The 22,804-nt window shown below is 35.5% G+C and overlaps 1 protein-coding gene across 1 annotated transcript; it reads right to left on the reverse strand.

The window, feature by feature from the left end:
* Positions 1-4,242: 4,242 nt before the first annotated feature.
* On the reverse strand, positions 4,243-22,802 carry LOC111052261 (tether containing UBX domain for GLUT4). Its single transcript, XM_039428843.1, has 10 exons — positions 22,549-22,802; positions 20,955-21,010; positions 18,474-18,646; positions 16,990-17,152; positions 16,379-16,477; positions 15,262-15,598; positions 13,495-13,628; positions 8,910-9,121; positions 5,730-5,922; positions 4,243-4,715 (listed from the first exon to the last, which is right to left on the reverse strand). Exons 3-10 carry the CDS (start codon positions 18,571-18,573, stop codon positions 4,508-4,510), a joined length of 1,446 nt encoding a protein of 481 aa, XP_039284777.1. The 5' UTR covers positions 18,574-18,646; positions 20,955-21,010; positions 22,549-22,802; the 3' UTR covers positions 4,243-4,507.
* Positions 22,803-22,804: the final 2 nt, after the last annotated feature.

The raw sequence follows: 22,804 nt of genomic DNA on the forward strand, positions 1-22,804 counted from the left end.
AATTGATTGTTAAGCTTAGTTAAAATTGCATGTTGGCTACTATGATTGTGAATGTCAGCATCAGCTGTGGTGTGTTTATCATTTTTGCAGAATATGCATACATACATAACCTATCTTCAAAAATTTTAAACGTGTCGTGTTATTTCTTTCTTTGAAAAATTGTTTTTCAACTGTTAAAATGACAAAACTAATGGAATGGTTGAGTGCTGCGGCTGTGTTTCTAGGAGTTTGGACTGTATTGCTCACAAATCCAATGGAATCCAAGATTTTTGTTGAGAATAGACTTGCTGTGTTGCTTTTACCAGTACTACTTATTGGACTGTTTGGTATCTATGCGGCGGCTGTTGTTATGTACAAAGTTCTTACTTTTAATAATTGTGAAAAGGCTGCTGAAGAATTGCAAGAAGAGATAATATTAGCTAAGGAAGATCTCAAGAAAAAAGGTTTTGTATTCAATTAATCATGTAAGCTTCCTACACCTTCCAATGTAAAACTTTTAAATAAAACTTTTTTTGCATGGTTCTATAAAACTTTATCTTGTTTCTGAGTTTATCTATGATACATATATTATTGTTTTGTAATTTCTTGTCAAGGTTGAACAACTAATTTTGTGGGGAAAGGGTTCCTTGTAGTTTTGATTTTCTGCACGGTACGTAGTATAGTACCGGTAGTCTTCAACATAATACCCTTTCTCACTTTTGAGAATTCAGAACTAATTAATGGCAGTTAAAGCCAAACCACATTAAACGTTTTTTAAATCACCAACCCAATTAGCCTATGTATTTAGGAATAACACTTATTTCTAACCTGCCGACTCTAAAAACGCTTAATATGGTTTGGCTTTAACTCTCTTCACTGTATTCTGTTAAGAAAGTTTCATTTTTGTATGAATCCCGTTATAAATAACCTTACTTTGGGTCTTATGTTAATACTAAAAATTCCTTGGGAAAGTGGTTAACATGAACAGCTTGCGTACGTCTAGCCGTTCAAGACAAACACCTCAGGCGCTGGGAGCAAGCAAGAATAAATACCTCCGCATACATGAAATAATTTTCTCCCAATTCAAATGTATTTCACTTTCATAAATACATGTAGGGTTCCTACAGAAAATCAAAATAGAGTCTAGCATGACAAATACAACAATTCAACCAAAATGCCGCAATAGGCCTAGATTGAAAAAAAACACCGGCATAAGATTCAGTAATTCAGTCCATGACCGGCAGTCGCCAGACAGACTTCGTCAAAATATAAAAGAATTAATACACAAATAACTAGAGATGGCTGCGATAGGTCGTTTCATGTGGCTCTGTAGATGGACTGCAATACTAAATCATGGAACAACTGAGAAGAGAGGAAATTGCTATAAGGGAGGTGACGAAGATCAGTGCAATGATAACACTTCCAATACATATGGATCTACATCCAGATTCCCCTGCTGCATTGCGCCTGAAATCCAGAAAGCCAATCTGGCTTTACCCCTATGAAGCCGGATTTGCAAACTCCACAGCACAGAAGTGGTCTGGTATGTGGGAATCTCAGGTGGTGAAAAATAAAGAGATTGTGTCTGATCCAGGCAGCAGAGTTCCTGGATTTGAGTTGCCCCGGCAGCAATGGGTTCGCCTAAACAGTTTCAGAACTGGCCAAGGAAGATGCTATAACAGTACGCATATTTGGGGATTTGCAGAGTCCCCCAATTGCGAGTGTGGAGAGGCTTAAACCATGGACCACATTGTCTCGTCATGTCCATTGTATCATTTCCTGGAGGGTTGCCTAGATTGCACCTGGCGGATGAGGAGGCTGTGCTATAGCTGAGGGAGTTGAACGGCATTTGATGTTAATCCGAAAAAAACTGATTGTTAGTTTCATGTATATTAATTCATATTTTATGTTATGACAAATCCAAATTGGTAAGCTCTATTTTTTACTCTTGACTTTTGTTGCCCTAACCACTGCGACACCATACGCTTATACATGGAACAAAACAATCTCAAACTGGTCTCATCATATCTTAGTGAGTACAGAGGGTAGTTGATGAGTTTCTCACGTACCAGCCTACAACACTTCCCATACTCCAGCTTACGAACACAAATTGGCAGTCTGTTAAAAAATTATTTTAGAGTCCGTAAGGGGTAGCATTCATGTGCTTTCGATAGTCTGGAGTAGGGCAGGTCAATGTTGCCCCGTCTCCTGGTATTGTGTTGGTGCAGCTGGCCCCTCTCCTGGTAGGCATGAACCTCACTCCTTAGGAGCCGTAGGGAGCTATACATGTACGACTGTACACTGTTAGTATTTTCAGACGTTGACGTTTGAATTACTCTAGTTCGCCAGTGGGAGTAGGAGATAAGATTATCATACACTTAACTTAATTTGGTCTGAGACTGTTTGCTAAGAAACACTCCTTTGCAAAAGCCATTCATAAAATGGATAAAAAGCAAGGGTTCCAGCTCTAGGCCCAGCGGAACACCCTGCTTGACTATTGTCACCCTTGAGAGAGTTTGTTATCCATTAAGCAGATTGTTTCCAAAATTCTAAAGATGACTCCGCTCATAATGGTGCTCGCATAGTGAGGAGGTAAAGGTAAGAGTTACCTTAATGTAACACAAATACATGTTTTGTTATGAGGCGTCCACATAGTGAGGAGGTCGAGATAGAGGTTTACCACGCGGCTCACCTCGACCTTCTCACAATGCGGACGCCCCACAATATATAATGTATTTATTGCACATTCAGGTAAATCCATCTCGACCTCTTACCTCTTATCTCAAACTCCTCACTATGCGAGCAACCCAACATAGAAGAGTTTTTAGAACAAGCGAGCTTAACTATACTACTTTAAAATTAACTTCCGACTTGGGATGGACATGCGCAGCAGAGAAGGCATACAGCGGCAGGGATACAACGGTGGCTTGTTGCCGTTGTGTACTGGCCAGCGTTCTCTAATTTCCAGTGAGTATTCAAGCGCTCATTAGAAAGTTTCCTCTCTGCAATCACAGACTCGACTGACTCTATTTGACAAATTATTGACAACTACGCTTCCACCTATGACTCAATCCACTGTAATTGACTGATCTCCCTCCATTTCTCTGCGCCGCAAATTCCTCCAAGTCTGAAGAAGATTTGCACGGAGTATAATCTATCACAGCACTACCGGTTGGCCAACTATATAACCTCCATTAGGGCCAAGCCACATGTTGCGTTTTCCAGACGAGTCGGCAGCGCAGGTTGCTCTTCGATCAACTGATTCTCAAACGTCAATCGGAGAGCTTCCTGCCCTGGCGACTTGTCTGAAAAACACCCTGTGGTTTGGCCCTAACAAACTGGCCAACAGATGAAGTGCTAAATTTTTTGAGTTTATCTACCCCAATTTCCTTTAAATTGAGAAAAAGCTTGGCTAATTATTTGTGCGTTCGAATACTGTAACCACTGATCTGCAACAAATTCAGGAATATTATTTCATGAATGCTATAGAAAGTATATCCCACTACAACTTACTAGCTTTCCGGAAACAACACTCTATACCTCTCACCATTATTCATAAAGTAAGTTAGTATAAAAAACTGTTGTATTAAATCAGAACATTGAAATTACAACTTATTTTTGGAAGATCGGAAATTCTTTTCTACTTTTGAAATTATTCTAATATCTATTCTCAGTTAGCATAAATGCCATATATCAATTTTGAAATTTGCAAAACCTTATAATTAATACAATATTTAGTTTGCAAGCACACTTGCAGATCATAAATGTTTATAATAAATCATAAATCTGTTTATAAAGAATGTAATGTATGTTTATAAATAAAATCTGTTTATAATAAATCATAGTCATAAATTGCTTTCCGGTAGTTCGGAATTGAATTAAAGCTGTAGGTCCACTCTTATTTCATCATCATCCCTCTCATTATCCACGCACAAGCCTAGAGTTCATGTGGGCATCATCCTCACCAAAAAAACGCAAACATCCTTTTGAAAAATCAGGGGTATTTTAAATCTTATATAAAATATTAAATATCTTAATTTTGAAGAAAAGTAAATATAACTATTATTGTCTTTTTCGTTAGGGCTACTCTTGAATAGAAATAAAAATCCAAGTACCCTTTTTTAAAAATTGTTTACTCACAACATGTTTCGGCTATAATTATGATGCCATTATCAAGTGTCTACTTGATAACCAGTTATCTACGGCAGTATGGCAAGGCAAGCAGGAAAGGATTAATGGGTGTATTAAAAAAATCCAATGAGGTTCCAATAGAAAACAGCAGTGATGTATATTCTCTCAAAATTCGTTTTCATTACATAAAAAATAATGAATGCCAGGAAAAAATAGAAAAAATTACCACCGTGATTTCAAACTTTCCACAAATCCATGCAATTTCTAATACTCTCGTATTATTTTATTTATAGCCTATTCGTTGAGTTCGATTGTTTAATATCTATTGTAATGTAAATAAATAAATATTATCTGAACATTTTGTAATTGTATATAATTCTCATAGTAAGAACTATTCTCAGACCGGTTTGAACCATTTAGGTCTTTTTTCAGATGTAGTCTCGCCTTTTGATTTGAAAATTTTCCTGGCTGATAGCTGTTCGCTGGATGTTTGTGACACGGCTTGGCTGGCGCTCGCCTGCTGACTGCTCGAGCATGCTTGTTCACAGAGAGCAGCCGAATCCTCCTTGGCTTCTCTTCTCAAACTTGTATTGGGTCTTATGTTCCTGTACACACATAAAAATGTAGTCATTGCCATTACTTTCATACTTTGGAATACACCAAAGTTATACTTTTCTTAAACATTGAGTAGTTAGCATAATCCGTTCTTGGATTATCAAGTGATTATGGAATGGTTCAACAGTTGTAGACTACAGACCAATATTATTAAATACAAAAGAATGACATTTGGACTTACTGGGGCTCCAGCTACCTTCCAGAGGTTGATGGAGAATCTATTGGCAGAGATAAAAGAAATTGTATGCTTAGTTTACCTGGATGATGTAATAAGTTTTAGTAAAACCATGGAGCAACATGCAAAAAGACTAGAAAATTTACTAAAAATATTTGAAACGGCAAATCTAAAGGTTAATTTGGAGAAATGCGACTTCGCAAAGCAAACTGTAAAATATTTGGGACACCTAGTAACTTCAGATGGAGAATAACTTCAATATTATTAAATGAGAGGATATTTTTTGAAAGCCAACCTCTGGAGCCAATTCTTATATACGAAACTGACAACAAATTTATTTTGGAAACAGTGTACTTTCTTTCGCAAAAAGTGTGACAAAAACTTGAAAACAGATAAAATAATATTATGATCCACTATTAGCATTCGGAAACAATATAAAATAATGAGAAAATCTTACTTTTATTATTATTGTACACTGCAATTTACTTCCATGACAGAATTACTAAAGTGTTTAACAATGAATTCATTATTACTTTATTATCATTCTAATTCACCCTTATTAACAATCAAATTAGATTTAAGCTATTAAACTACTAGTTTGAGAATTATTTTAATATAAATTTGGTCGTTTACTCTGATCTTTCAGTTTATTAAAGCTTCATCCTTGATAGGAAAGTGTTTATGTATAAAAACAATTTCACAATTCAATATTACTAATAAAAGCTACTGTAAGTCGTTTCCAGTTTGATTACCACATTACCTATCAAAGTGTGTACGAAATTCTTATTCTGAAAGTTTCAAAAATATTACAAATTCGGCAACCACTCACCTTAATTGACAAGCAGCTAGCGTAGCCAAGCTTCGGGAAATAATCAACGGATGTAGTGTTTCTTTAATGTAGCCTCCTTTACTGAGTAAATTATCAGTGCTATTGGTACCAAAGTAGATTTTAGCACAGGGAACACAGTCAGCGCTGAATAAAGTTTCTTCAGGGAGTAGTATTCTTTTTGGAGGTGAGGTATCTACAAAATGAAGACAACATAATTCATACATGACAAAGATTGAACATGCTAGGATGAAGAATCAGTGGAATGCAGATTTTTTTTGAAAATTTTCATAGAAGTATTTCAATTTCAAAAAATTATTGCGTATTCAATGTGATCACACCCGAATATTACAAGAATTCAAGATTTCTATTCAACAGAAAGAAAATATTTTATAATAAAAATAGTATTATAGAAATATTTTCTTTCTGTCGTATAGAACAGTAGTGGATTCTGTTTTAATTCTTGTAATATTTGGGTGTGATCACATTGAATTCGTATATGTGCAATTGCAAGCTTGGTTATGCATGACTTATGGTTATGACATGACATGCTTATGATTACTCATGAGTGAAAGCTAGAAACAAAATATGGAAAGAGGAACACTCACACTAACACTTGCTGGTTGCGTTCAGTGTGAGCAGCTATATGCAAGTCACAACATGTTTCAATGACACTTGAAATTTTTTTTTCGGCTCATACATGATATAACGTGCACTTGCACATATTATACGCATTCAATGTGATCACACCCTAAGGAAAAGACTCCCACACAATTGGCATACAAAATTATCAAATAGTTCGCCGAATATTAGTTATGGAGGCGCCGGCTCGGCGAGAATCACCTCGTGTGTCTTAAGCCATAAGGGTCATTAAATTATTATTCTATGAATAAACAATATGAAGGAATTCTATTGAAAGTGATCAATTCAGCCACAACAGAAATTTGAGTAAAATGACCAGAAAAATTGGCAAACTACTTTCTCTAAATTGATAATTTAGCGGTACCTAAGGCCAAATTATACAATTGCATTATCTGGTCAAAGATATGATCATTGATATTATTTCGATCGTTTATAGTCATCAAAATATTTGTCTTAACACCTCAAGGCGACAAGCAGGATGACTCAATTTCAACTCAGTAGCAGTTAGAGTGAATGAATGAATGAATGAAAAAGTTTTTATTCACAAAAAGCAACATGTTACAAACATTTGGAATGTTAACTATACAATAATTTGAAAGAATAGTACTCCTCACCTAGAACGAGTCTGTGTGTGAGGAGGGTCGTGTAAAATACAGTATACATCAATTGGCGTAGCACTTAACATTTGAGAAAAATGTATGTATTTATAACTACTTAATAATCGGCTATATTCACACTGTAGAGTACAATACATAATGTTATGATGTAACAACTTATGGGTTAATGAATTATGCTGTGTGCAGATAAAAAATATTCTATTAGAACCTATCATATTACGTTAACCAGCAGTACAGGAGAAGAAAGTGAGAGGGGAATTTCGGAAATTACAGATTAAGTTAAAGGAGAAACAATGATTGACACTAGGACTAGATATATGGTGACCTGATTCATTGTTCGCTGGCACAATGTCCAGTGCTGAGCAGCCACATCCCCAACCCGCGCTTGAAGACAGTACGGTACAATAACGACAATAAATATATAATGATATTAGTGAAAATAATATAAGTTATCTGTTGAAGAACAAAAAGTGTCCTTTCACTTTTAAGAATAATTATTAGACTGACTGGTGGCTCGTTGAAGTAAGTGATAACGCGCCGGCCTGATAATCAAGAGAAACCGAGTTCGAATCTCGACCGGGGCCAAAAGTTTTTGACCACAGCACAATCACATGAATACGGTCACCCCGTCTTTCGGAGACGATAAGCCGTCGGTCCCGACTACCCAAGTAGTCGTCATCTCTCATCATCATCATCATCCCTCTCAATCATTACCCACGCACAATCCTGAGAGCTTATGTGGGCATCACCCTCAGTATTATTATTAATTCATTATTTATGGTAGTAATATTTTTTTTATCTCTGTTTTATTTTAGTTTTTCCTATTGGAAAATCTTTTTTTTTCTCTCTATCTCAAAACTCGTTATCACTCTTTTGTTTTTTGCAGTGAAGTATTTTTTTCTTGTCATAAACTCGATTTTGTATTGTAAATTGTATTTTGTTTTTAGTTTTATTTTAAATCGGAATTTTTGCGACTCCCACCAGCGGTCAAAGACTTTTCTTTTTGCTGGTGGTGCCTGAAAAATTTTTCGTTTTTAGTTCTCGGTAGTTAATTTTATTTTATTTTCTTGTAATAAGTGTTGATTTATTAACCTTGATTTGTTGCATTGTTAAATTCTGGCAATAAAGAATTGAAATTGAATTTCCTTATTTCATGAGCGTTATAGCTAACTCATGAATAAAAGCTATAGTAAGGTCCACGTTAAAATGGCAGTGGAGAAAGATAGGAGATCAACGTTGCCGATTCTCTGTATTGTCAATGCCTTCTATAGACCGTAGCTGATACAGGCTTGTTTATGTAATATTATCTGTTCATTCTCGTTTAAAATAATCAATTATATTTTATCAAGCAAGAAATTATATTTTTCAATTATTTAATAATTAAGATGAAATATATGGTTAATTGATTTATTCATTCCGCATTGTTAAAAGACGATCTGGCAACAGTGCAAAGCGAGAAAGAGATAGCGCTATCTGCTTTAGTGAATGATAGACAAGGATAGCAATACCATTGCTTATAATGACAGTATTTGATCTACTTTGGTTTTGCTATCATTCGACAAAGTCGGTGGTACTATCCTTTTCTAGGTCCACAACGATGCCAATTATGTTTTTGACAGTGTAGAAATATAATTAATTAATGCAGAGAATCGTCATCGCTATTCTTCTATCTTTATCCACTGCCATTATAACGTGGACCTCACTACAGCATGCTTATGAACGCTGCATATCAAGGAAATAGCCAGTAAACTACAAGCAATTGTCAGAGATTTTCGAATAATTAGAATTGAGTGGAATTATTCATTATCCCGCTGAAGTCTTCAAAATATATCTCTTGAGAACAATCAAAGTATTTATGTTCATACAATCATGTTATGTAAGATGAAAATTATTTGAAAGTAATTATAATTCGTGATATACTTACAAAGGTAGAAATCGACGTCTGGTTGGCTGATAGACTGTTTCACACATTCAATTACATCAGAAAATGAGTCATTCGGCTTGAAAACACCTTGAAGCACGTACCTATCTGGAAATTGAACCCTAATCACAGTTTCTTTGTACTGCTCCACCTTCCGTTGTGACTCACTTTCACGTAAATTGCCAGTCAGCAGAGGAGTGTTTTCCATTTCTTCTCTGAAAAATGAAATGCATTTTTTATTCGAAACAAACTTGATATTCAACTCTATACAAACTCCATATCAACAAATCCATCTGTAAAACTAACACATAATATATCAATACCTATTCAATATAATTTATATTGTATTAATCAGGAAATTAATGTAATTTTATTTTTTTTATTCAATGTGAAAAAACTATTAATTGCTTTCATGAGAACTCAAAAAAGTTCGAAACTATTCAATAGAAGAAAAAATATATGAGATAAAAATGAAGCCATAAATGTTTCTAGCATTATTCCAACTAGATGCCATCCTAGCAGGACTACTACAATTTATTCCGCCAAAAAAAAGCGACCGATCCTTTAGCTTTATGCCTTTGGAAGAAGAAGCGATATGAGCGTTCCAGACCAATAACACTGGCTAGACCAGCTATAAAATAGTTATTTGTGCAACTAGTGCGCAAAGTGACAGTTTGCTGCACCGAAAGAAACGTTTATGGTTTCTTTATGGAATGGTTTCTTGAGTGCAGCAGAGGAACTTTGCGCACGTATTCCACATTAAATTGTTCCTACAGTTACCATTGAATATGAAAAGTGGGTAATTATGGGTAAAATTCCCTGAAATCCATCAAATGTATATCTATGTAATTCTATTATTAATAAATAAAATTGAATAATGTATGTGTGTTTGAATGGCGGGGCGGCTGTGTGCTGTGGCTGTCATCCACTGTTGTACACCACTTCAAGATTCTTATAACGTGCACCACCACACTATACCACAGTTACCAACTTAATTTTGATTTTGCTGCACTGGTGCTCCATATAACCTACTAACTATTTTGCGTTGCCATGTTGCAAATCTGGAGTGCGGAAAAAATTTTTCCCGCACTAGAGCGGAAAAGTGATTCTTTGCGTTCTGTAATCAGAGCAGCAATGGCCACTTTTCAACGTAACTGTAGGAAAAGAATATTTCCTATAGCTAATCATCATCATCATCATTATCGATCTCCGTCTCCAGTTGCCCGGGTGCGGTTTACGATGCCTCGCCATGTCTGTCTGTCCAAGTAGCTCCTCTCCTCCTCCAACCTCCTCCAGTCCAGTCCTCTCTCTTGGATCTCACTCCTAACCTGGTCTCGCCATCCATCTTCTTCTTGGTCTTCCTCTAGGTCGTCTTCCCTCCACCTCTCCGTGTAGCCACACCTTCGCCGTTCTAGTATTCTCCATTCTTTCCACATGTCCGTACCACCTCAGCCTTGCATTTGAAATGTGGGTCAATAGGGTCTCCCTCTGCTCCACCTCCTTCCTTATTTCGTCGTTCCTCACTCTATCTCTCCTCGTCTTCTGCACGCATGTCCGCAAGAACTTCATCTCCCCCGCCTGCAGCCTGCTCTCCCCTCTCCTGTTTGTGGTACAGGCCTCCAAGATGTAGCTGGCAATCGGCACATAGTAGCTACTGTAAAGAGTTTGTTTGGTCTTGAGTGGTATTTCCTTATTCCACAGAAGTGTCCTTACTTGTTGGTAAAATTGGGCTCCCTTCCGTACTCTGTTTATTACTTCCTTGTCGTTTCTGCCCTCTCTGTCCATCATGCTACCCAGATAGCTAAAATCTTCCACACTCTCAACTCTCTGTCCTTCTAGTGTGATGGTGCATGGGCGGTTGTCTCTACTCACTTTCAGTACCACTGTCTTGCTCTTACTGATTTTCATACCAAACTCTTTGAACTCTTGATACCATAGGTCCAATTGCTGCTGTGCTTCCTGTTCTGTGTTTCTCCATATGACAACATCATCGGCGAATGCATATGCTTGAAACTTTCTCAGTTTTCCTTTGATGTTTTTCATTATCTGGTCCATTACAACAATAGAAAGTAGTGGTGACAATGAACTGCCCTGTTGTACGCCGTTGAATGTTTGAAACCATCTTGATGTTCCCTTTCCTATTTGCACACAGCTCTCACACTCCAGGTATAAAGTTCTAACCTTCTCTATAAGGGTGTCTCTCACTCTTCTGTTTTCTAGGCACTCCCATATCTTCTTTCTTAGCACACTGTCAAACGCCTTTTCTATATCTATGAAGACCAGTATCAGGTCCTTCCCCATTTCCCAGTGTTTCTCCATCAGCGTCCTCACTGTGAATATCAAGTCAGTAGCGGCTCTGTTCTTTCTGAATCCATACTGTTCTTCCTCCAGTTGAGGTTCAATTACCGACCTCAGTCTCCCTTCAATTATCCTTTCTGTAATCTTCAACCCATGCGAGAGCAGGGTTATTCCTCTGTAATTCCCACACTTCCGCCTGCTTCCCTTCTTAAATATTGGTATGATCATTCCCCTTGTCCAATCCTTTGGTATTTTGTTCTCCTGCCACACCTTGTTGATGACTCTGTGGAGCCACTGCAAACCAGGTATCCCAGCCGCCTTCATCATGTCAGCACTCACCTGGTCCATTCCTGCAGCTTTATTTTTGCTCATACCCTTCAGGGCTAGTTCTGTTTCTCTCCATGTTATCGGTGGCTCTTGATTTCTCTGGTGTTCATCCACTGGTTTCCTTATCCGTACCATCTTTTTCACCGTCCCGTTATAAAGCAGTTCGAAGTATTTCATCATCTCCTCTCTTATCTCGTCCTCTCCTCTGACTAGTTCTCCATTTTCTCTTTCTATTGCTCCTATACACTCTGTATTTTTTCTCTTTTTCTTGATGATCTTGTACAGAAGTTTCATATTTCCCTTACTATCCTCTTCTATCCTGTCAGTAAACTCCCTCCAGCACACCTCCTTCTCTTCTCTGATTATTCTCTTTGCACTTAATTTCTTTTCTCTATAGACCGCCTCCAATTCATTGACTAGTTGGTCACACTTATTTGTCTTCTGTTTCTCTTTGTCTCTCGCTCTTCTCGCCTTATTTCTATCTTTTATAGCTATCCTAACTCTATAATTCCACCACTTAAGTTTCTTTATCTCTAGCTTTTTCACTAGTTTTCCCACATACTTTGGTTGCAGTTTCGACTAGACATGTTTTATAGGTGTTCCATTCTGCTTCCATATCTCCTATTGCACCTCTTGGTAACTGTTCCACGATCCTGGCTCTGAATTCCGTTCTTTTCTCCACCTTATCCAGTTCCCAGGTTTTGATTCTTGGCATTTTCCTGTTCCTGACTTCCTTCACAATATGATGTTTCAGCTCCGTTACCAGTAGTCGGTGGTCGCTGTCCAGGTTCTCGCTCGGTATCACCTTAACATCAATTACACTTTTCCCGGCCTCCCTATCCGCTATCACATAATCAATGAGTGTCTTCTGTTCACCGTTCCAGCTGTATCTCGTAATCTTATGCGCCAATCTCTTTTTGAACCAGGAGTTTTTTATAATGAGATTATTTCGGATGCACAGATCCAACAGCTGTTCGCCTTCTGTATTTCGCCGTCCATACCCGAATGGTCCCAACACTGTTTCAAATCCTCTTCTGTCCTCTCCCACTTGTGCGTTCAGATCTCCTATTATTAGGATGTTATCCCTAATAATATCCCTAATAATATCGGATGTTATCCGATAGCTAATAGTCCAGTCAATATAGACATAAAAAAGGGGGTGTGCTTGCAATTTATATTGTAGTTCTAATTTTTTAATATGTTATTTGGGTACATAAGAGAAGTTCAGAACCAATTTCTTAATGCAAAATGTCCTTGTGCTAGATACAGAGTGACCCAAAAACCTCGTATTTTCGGCTCATTTTCCAGTTTTCAGCTATTTCTGTCAAATCTTGTAATCGGGCAGAAAAATTTGCTCTCGCCTTTTTTTAGATTATAAAATTCTGAATAAAATGAAATCATTCGGAACTCTCTATAAATGCGTACTGAGTTATGATTTTTCAAAAATGAGTGAAATTTGAAGGAAAAATCAATTTTGATGAATTTTAGTTTTTGATCAACAATATCTTCCGATTGTTAACATTTAGATGTATAATTCAAAATCCCTCTGGGCGTATTCTTGTGCTCTACAATCTGAGATCAGGGAGAGCGCTCTATCTCAAATAGATTTCCAGGTACACCTGACAACAATGCTCCTTGTATTGTGAAAAACACCTCATTTTCAGCTTCAACCATCATCACCAACTACATTGTCCTCACATTGATATTTCGCACAATGACATAAGTTCATGAGATTATCTTCTATGAGAATCACCCGTTAGATGCACTTCATTTCATTATTTCCTAGTGGAAAGGCGCGCTTAAGGACACCTCAAGGATCAAAATTTCAAACACTTATAACACAATGCTCAGATTTCATCGTACTACACTTCATTCTTCTCGGCTCGTCAAGGCGGTCCAAAATCTTGCATCACAAGTCAAATTCGGTCGAAAAATGAAAAAAATATTGTTTAACAGCTATTACCTGGTGCGTTTGAGATCACGCAACATCAAACGAACATCATCAAGAGTTACATCGAAAAAATCGTCCGGCAATTCCTCCGTAGTAGAATTTTCATCTTTCAAATGGAAAATTAGAATTTTCCGATTTTCATCTATCTGAAACAAATGCATGTGATCACAGATTGATTTTGAAACGTTTGGAAATCAGATAGAACTGAAAAATATTAGTCTACCAGAGAAATCCATACAAAATACACCAATTCACGACATATATTGATTTATTAATTCTATTCAATTGATTTATTTATTATTTGTTGTACCTGTTCAAATTATTGTATGTTTCTTCAATGTGACTTGGCTATATGTAACTTCTATGTTCAACTGGCCCAATAAAAACTTGAAACATGCAAATAGAAAAGTGCGTTATTATCTATACTATAATAAAGGAAATAACTTGCTTATACACGTACGGGATAGGAAAATTATGTTTGACGCATCATCACGTTTGAACTACTGGACTAATCAACTTGAATTTTTGCCTATCGATTTTTAATCAACCGAGGATGGTTATAGGCCTATTTTCAATTCTTCAAGATTCAATTACGTCAAGTTTTCAGTTTGTAAAGTTTTAAAATGGTAGTATAGCCTAGAGTAATTTCACACAAGAATGAAGATTGATGCAATGGATTCTAAGATTGTGTATTCCATAAGGCCAATTTGACAATTAATACATTTTTTGAAAACACGTGATAAGGTTGTACGATACGCTGCAGTGTTACATCATTAATATAAATATAACGACAATTCAATGAGAGGCATTTAATTTTTGTTTTAGTTTCAGAGTCTAACCTTAGAAAAAAACGAGAATGAAGCACTTTTCTATCCACTGTCTCAATTTTTATTTCAAAGAAATTTGATAATGTATTAAGAGTGTAGACAAGTAGTGTCCGAATGCTCATCAAATTTTGGAATACGATTAAGTATATTAATGACAGCTTTTTGCCAAAAAAAATGCAAGATTTTATTGAATTATGTTGACTCATTTCAAATGTGGCGTTAACAACGTTGGAAAATCAATTTTGAAGAAACATGAGGTATTTCTTAAAGCTCTGTGAAGAAACTGATATAATTCATTCATGCTGGTTTATCGATTTTTGAGGTTTTGTACTTCTAATTATTCATACCTACAGAGTACAGAGTACATTCATCTACTATGATTGGGTCATGAATCAGAGTAATCAAAGACATAAAGAGTGAAACTAGACTTGTGTCTAGTTTATTTCAGTAGTCTATTAACTTGAAAATGAAGATATTTCAAACCAATTTGAATTTAGAATCGCCATGCCTTGAATATAATTTACTCACATTATTATAAAATACTCCTGTTTTTGATTTGCTAAGATAAACCAAAACATATTTTAATTGAAAATGGCTTTAAAGTTGAGACATGTTGTGAATGATAAAAGTATATTTAAAAAGGGTACTCTGATTTTTAATTTTCATGTGAATACAACTCATCCCAAACAAGAAATTGAACTTATTTATTATGTATAAGAAATTTCTACTAAAGATACGCTATACAAATATTAACTGTAATATTGTAAGATGTATATAAATAAAATACTAATTAGTCAGTTATAATCTATGAAACTCATAACTCAAAATCACATGAATAAAATTGGAAGTTTTAGAATTAAGAAGTACACTATGTTATGATTAGGAAAACAAAACGAGTCAACATAGATAACTAAGAAATCAATAAAACGAGCTCATCATATTTTCTACTTACATATTTGATGCTACTCAGATCAATGTCCTTCAGAGGAAATGGGTCGGCTGCAGTACATCCATTATTTACACCTGTTTGAGTTGAAAGTTTCGCTTCTATTTTTTTCTCAGATGAAGTATGTTCCGTGTTCCTGAAAGGTTTTTTGCTAGGCTCTTCAATCTTCTGTTCAGGAACAGTACTTGTTTTATCCACGTTCTGATTTTCAACCGGTTTATTCGATGAAACATCTGATACTTCGTTCGAGGGTGTGATTCTTTCAGTTGTATTAGATTGATGTTCTTGAACAGATAGATTTGCAGAGCTTTGGTTCACATCATGACTCTGCTCAGCCACAGAACTGGAATTAAAAACGAAAAATTATCAAAGAATGACACACCTCACAAGAAAAAAAAAACTACATGATTAAAATATATATTATTCAGAAAAAATCAATTCAGATAATATTTAGTTTCAAAGCAGTAGCCTATACAGTACAAGATTTGTTGCTACATGTCAGTAATCATCCTAATAAAGCTTCTAGTAGAAGTCAGTCAGTTTCACAAACATTTGTTTGGATTTTTAATAAACTCTCATTATATAATACAACCTAATCAAACATTGAAACTGTGATAGGTATTAATGGAATATATGAATAATATTGAAGATTATAAGTGGTATCTTCCAATCTATTTTGGATAGGGATGCTTGGTATCGGTTGCACAAATGCCGGTCAAATTTTATTCGTGATTAATCTCACGAGAACCAATCAGAAAATCCTTCTTTTCGATAAAGCTTTCTCTGATTGGTTCTCGTGAAATTAATCACAATTAAAATTTAACCGGCTTTTATGCGACCGGGCCGTAGAGTTACAGTTATCAATTCAATTGATAAGGAAGCTATTAGGATAACTAAGATAAAAAAATCCTAAATATTAAACTATTGTGGTTTTTTCTACATTCAAACAGTAATCGTATTATTGTATGGAATCATGGAGTTTAGCAACATGCAGTTATTAGTTTAATACAATATTTTTAATTTGATTATTTATTGAAATTGAAAAAAAAATCCAGTGGTATCAATCAACATTTGAGTCTTGAAGTTGAGTCTGAGTATATCTGGATGTGACGCGTATTTTTACCTTTTGACAACTTCTTCTTTTTTAGGTTCAACTGGTTTCAACATGGCAGAGCCTATAAGCTGGAGTTCTGGATGCTTCTCAGACTCTCTTGTAGTTACCCTGGAAAATGGTTATGAAATATCAGAAAACCTTAAATAAATAAATCATAATAATTTGCAGTTGAATACAAAGCTGTGTAGACTCAACTTATGAGACACGAACACGCGCATTCCGCTTTTTATCAGCTGATCCTATGCTAATTATATCTGTATCTTACTGTTCTTGTACAAATGCAGTAGTTGTAATACATATCGCCCAAATTAAAGTATCTAAATTTGTATTGTGATTGTTTTGATGAATAAAATTTGATTTGAATAAGCATAACATAGCTGACGAGAAGTGAAAAGCGCTGTTCGTGGCGCATAAGTCTGAACTCACCTTAAGATTAAAAAATGCTACGAATCAATCGTACAAAATTAGTTGAGTAGAAATGGTAGTAGTAGAATGGCATTGATAGAGAACAGAAACGCAATATTGGAATCTTAAACAACCTTATTGAAAAATCATACATTATAAACTCGTTTGAATAGGAGAATATAAACAACAGAGCAAGAATAGGCAATGTAAAATACCTGAGCAAGATACGGCCTGACGTCACTCCCAATTCCTGTAGAGTTGTTGTGCTTATTTTATTGCAGCCAACTATTTCTCGGCGCATAAAAACCACGACAGGAACTTTTGATTTGTCTTCAAGTATCTCAGGACATAATTTCTGTACAATAACCTCCAATGCATCTGGAAGAACAGGCCAATTTACAGGCTTATATTGATAGCATACACCATACAATAAGTGGTTACAAAGAATATTTATTAACTAGCCGACAGGCACGCTTCGCTCGCCATATCCGTCTAGCCAGGGGGCTCCGTTCCCTGGAACCCCGACTGGATCGTCTAAAAATGAGATCAGCGGGCTCGCTTCACTCGCCTGCATTTTTCATTTGAGCGTGCTTCATTCCATCAGAAAGTCAAAGTACTGAAAAAACACAGAAAAGCTGAGAAAAACGCTGATTTTGAGCGTATCTTTGATGAAATATTAAAGTCACCTCATCACAAAATTTTTAGACCCTCTGTTAAACCTCTGTAAGCTACTAAATTTGAACATTTTCTATCTATTACTTGATGAAAGAACTGAGAAAACGCTGGAAGGGCGTATCTTCGAAAATTTTTCTTAATCCGTTCTTAGTGCGCCTCTAAAGGGCCAACTGAAGTTACCTACCAAATTTGAACGTTTTTGGTCCGGTAGATTTTTAGTTCTGCGAGTGAGTGAGTCAGACAGTCAGTCAGTCAGTGAGTGACATTTCGCTTTTATATAATAATAGATGATATACATTACCAGGTGATAATATTTCACCTGTATAAATATGTATGAATTCATTTCAATGATCACGCATAATTCATATTAGAAATATAAAGTATTGATTGAATAATCTCAAACATGACATTTCAAAGAATGAAATAATACATGAAAACTGCCATTTAATTAGCAGGGAAGTATCTCAATATTGAGTATTACTATATTAACAAATTGAAATGAATGCCTAGTTTTCAATATATTGCATTTAAAAAATTCAAGTAAATTCACCATAGTGATCTGCTTTATTATGTAAAGCTGCGTTCACACCAAAGTTATCAACAAAATGTTTATTTTACCGTCCTTATATATTCTATTAGATTGAACGGAACTTGACAAACACATTTGTTCATCATGTGTATAATAAGTTATTTTCAATCTAGTAGAATCACTAAGGACGGATACAATAATACAATAAGGACGGAGAAATAAACATTTTGTTAATAACTTAGGTGTCAACGCAGCTTTAGATAGTGTAATGGATGAACATGACATTAATTTAATTATATTATTCTTCTCTTTTTATAGATAAGGACCAAAGCCAAGTATATTATGAGATACTTAATTATAAAAAAAAACTATTTATCAAGTTATAAAAGTTATCTAAACTATTGCTGGAATAAAACTAACTTATCGGTCAAATAGAGACAATTTTTTAAATCGGCGTAATTTTATAAGACGCAAGCAGTATCCTAATGTGTTTACCTTGTGGCATGAAATCGCCGGTCAACCTTTCAGGGTTGGAGTCCGATTGAACACTGACAGTTACCGCTGAAACCTTGCGCTGTTCTCGACATGGCACCATTTCGAGAAAAGCATTGTTTGGCAATGCACTGTACCTTATAACAGTTGATGTATCCAGTACTGTGTTGTGATGTCTGTAAAATATAAAAAGATGAAAACATTAGACTATAATAGGTAGCTTGAAATTGGATTGAATTAATAAATTTTTGCTTAGTGCTACCAATCAATATTCATTAGTCTCTATTCATGACCTGGATAGATTTCAACAAAATATTATAAAATTGTTCACAAATAAACTCAAGATCAAGATGGAAGGTCAGTAATAGATCTCAGTGTATAGTGTCAGTCATCGGGCACTGTATTGATTTTAATATGTATTGTGACGTAATTATGATTTGATTATGTATTGTCATTTTATAAAACACTTTGTGATGTAGTCACATGCGCGATTGTATCTTCAGACTGAATAAATTGATTGGTATTGCATGCTCATCCAGGGAGAGAGTGCTAGACTCTCAAGCTTCTCACGATGTGCTCTCTCAAAGATTTTTCCCTCCTGCTCACGGAAATATATTCACGGCATCCTGTTGAAAATCTTGAGTGCACGGATAGGGAAGTTACTATGACATCGAGTCAGTCTGGCATGATACACTCACACTACTTGTTTTGGGTTCTGTGTCTACTTTAGTTGTTCTGCGTACAACTGTATGTCTCCTCTTTTCTGAAGTATGTTGGCCTCTTCTAAACTGTAACAGTGTACTAAAAAGGTACTGACTATAGACTATCACAGGTCATAAGATTACATCAAATTATTAAGTATTTCATACTGTAAGGATAGCAGTCAATTGAAACCAATTTAATAACATCAATATATCACAGGTCATAAGATTACATCAAATTATTAAGTATTTCATACTGTAAGGATAGCAGTCAATTGAAATATTTTTCACACAAATTTTGAACTGTCTAATCTGAAAGCTCTGTTATTTCAACTGGTAACTTATTGTACATTTTTTCTAAATTCAACAAAACTATTCAACCAAATGTGGTAGTTACACTGTGTCATTCTGAGTGTTGTAGCTTGTCTCGTAAAATGGCTGTGAACATTGCTATTAATTGGAAAACTTTTTACATTTTTCTTCATGTACATCAGACATTAAAAAGCATACAGTTCAGTAATTGTCTTGATTCTGAGGTTCTATCATAATCTCCAGTCTTCTGTTCCCACAATCGGTGCACAGTATCGCAGCCGATGAGAAGAGATGATGGACCTTCTTTTGTAGGAGCAGGATCTATCTGCAGCCGCCTACAAGACCCGAAAGCCATAATTAATGTGGCTGTGGAAGATGCCATGGTATGCTGTAACCAGGTATTACAAGGAAACATGACTTCTCAGTTTTCACATTAGATAAGTAACTCATGACAGTTGTCTATTGCAGATCATGTCAACATGTTGCTCCTATGTCAACGTGGCATTCATCATGAATCCAAGCAGCTCCACACTGCATTCACCAGAATGTGGTGAATTCAGCCTTTAGAGTGCAGAGTAGATTTTATGTCTCCCTCTCATTCAATGCAAATCTGTTCACCCGGAGCCAATCACTGTCAACCTCCAACATTTGGGCTGATTGTGGACCGCCGCATAAGCATCCCCATCCTTGGCTACTAGTGTTAAGTGAAGAACTTCGTTCAATATAAACAAACTTCCGAATAATCATAAATAATGTTGATAACATTAATAAACTCTCTGTTATTTTATTATCCGAAACCCAAAAATTCAATAATGATGAGTTCTCTATATACAAAAATGAATGTCTGTTTGTGTGTTAGTTTGTTTGTCCCCTATAGACTCGAAAACTACTTGACAGAACGGCATGAAACTTTAGGAATATGTTGTGTGAATATTGGGGATGGTTTCTGACCAGAAATTTTAATAGGGGAGCTAATAATAATTATATAATCAATTTTACAGACCTATGTTTTCGAAATTGTCGGCCGAGCGGCTGACGTAGAACAGGAAGATCATCATGATTCAAGATCATGTTGTAATAATATGAGTTAGTATCTAATCTTACCAGCTGTAATAAACACTTCCACTCTGTGATAAAATTGTTTACTGGTATTAAAACGGTAGTTTTAAACACATAGGAAGTCCGTATTGAGATGTAAAAGAAAATATTGATTGTCAGATAAATTTAATGATTCACCAAATAAAGTCAAGTGTGACATGAGATACATTGACTTTTTGGCGGTACGAAGTTCGCCGGGTAAGCTAGTCAAAGAATAAATTCTTTCAGAGTGGAACTAGATAAGCTCGGACCAGTTGATGTGGAAACATATCATGTTGCACTATAAACCCACATATTCAACTGGACATCGAAAGAAAGAAGATATCACAATACATTCAAGTAAATATAAAATGGTTCAATACTGTATACTTACTTCAAATCATATTCTTCAGATTTCAATCCATTCTTTTTACACACATCCTCCAAGATCTAGAAACAAGAGGAATTATTGTTCATTATTAATTTTGTATTATTGAACCTACTACTGATTATGATGTATAAGATGTATTATGTACCTATAATGTTGTATGGTGCTGAGACATGGGCGAGAGAGAGAATTGAGTAGAATAGTAACAGGTGAAATGAGGTTCCTCAGGTCAATAAAGGAAAAGACACGTAGAGACAGAGTTAGGAATGAGGAGATAAGAAGAGAACTGGAAGATAGAAAGCATGAGACTACGCTGGTTTGGACACGTAAAGAGAATGTGAGAGGATCGGCTGCCAAAGAGAATGGAAGAGATGAGGATTGAAGGAAGGAGACCAAGATGACGACGATGGAGAGACACAGTGGAGAAGAGAGGGTACAGATGGCGAAAGGTTGAGGACGAGCGATGGTGGGAAGACCGAGGAAGATGTATTATTGAAACCATGAAGTTACTTATATTAAGGATTATTTTTTAAGAGCTTTACTTAGCCATCAATGTTTCATAGTCTAATTACCTACATTAACCCCATTAAGCACCTCAATATTACTTAATTCCTCCTTCTACATCTTTGATCAGTTTACTGGATAAATGGCGTCAAGAAAAAGCAAGGTGGCAGGTCAAACAATACTGTCCATGTATGCATCAAAATATTCCTCCACTTAGTAGAATGGATTTCTCTTTAGCCAAATCTCAACTCGTTGTAAATTTCGTGTTTGTTTTATGCCAAACAAATGAACCAACCGTCTACCGCAGTCAGTTGGTACCTTTGAATTAGATTTTGAATAGTATAACAATCAATTACAATTTTTTCGACTTACTGGATTATCTAGCAATATCAAATTTTTATGGGGTGACCATATCAAATAACAAGCGTGTTCTCACGTACGGTAATATACGAAAATATAATGCAAAAGTTGGGTAAATTTACACATGAAGGCTATCATTGATGTAAGTTTATGAATCCGTAGTGAACTTTACACCTAATTATTTTCATATGTTTTTATTAAGCGTAACGTATATTTTTCGTCACTAGTTGAGTGACCAAGACTTGATTAGCATCCTATTAATGTAATAAATTAAATAAATATTTTTTATACAATGATACACAAATCATTGAATATATAGTACGGCTCAGATCTAGACCATTTGACAACATACCTGTTATGATTGCTTAAGAAAATACTTATTCCAGCATCAACATTTTTTTGAGATAGCAGCAGGATGCTAATTTTTGGGATCCAGCGAACTTAAAATACAAACTGTTCTAGCTAGCTATTTGAACAGTCTTTCCCATTATTTTATGATAAATGCTGAGTTGCTTGGTAGTTAGTACGTTAATTGGAAAAATATAAATAGGCTACAAAACTACAAATACATTTTTATGACTCTTTTTTTTGAAGATTTGAAAATAACATAATTATAAACATTTTTCATAGAACAAATGCTTCCACAACTCACTATGTGCCCAGTATTTATAGATTATCTGCAAACTATCAATTTTTTTATGTAAACACAAAAACAAAATAATAAATGACAACGCACCTGCAAAATTGAAGTATCCCATTGTACCTTTATATTTTGTCTATGGCCTGTAGGTAGGAGAACAATAAAATTTTTTAAATTTTATCTTAAAATATATTATAAGCACAGATTTTAATAGATTTTCTGGCAAACTTTTAATATAAATTTACCAAAAATTAACCTCTCCAGAGCCGGACTCCAGACAAAACAAGAGACAGATGAGTGAGAAGACAGACAAGAATTTGACAAATCACGTTGTTGCGTTTTAAAATCATAT

The sequence above is a fragment of the Nilaparvata lugens genome, chromosome 5 (assembly GCF_014356525.2).
Source record: "Nilaparvata lugens isolate BPH chromosome 5, ASM1435652v1, whole genome shotgun sequence".
In the NCBI taxonomy this organism is placed as follows: Eukaryota; Metazoa; Arthropoda; class Insecta; order Hemiptera; family Delphacidae; genus Nilaparvata; species Nilaparvata lugens.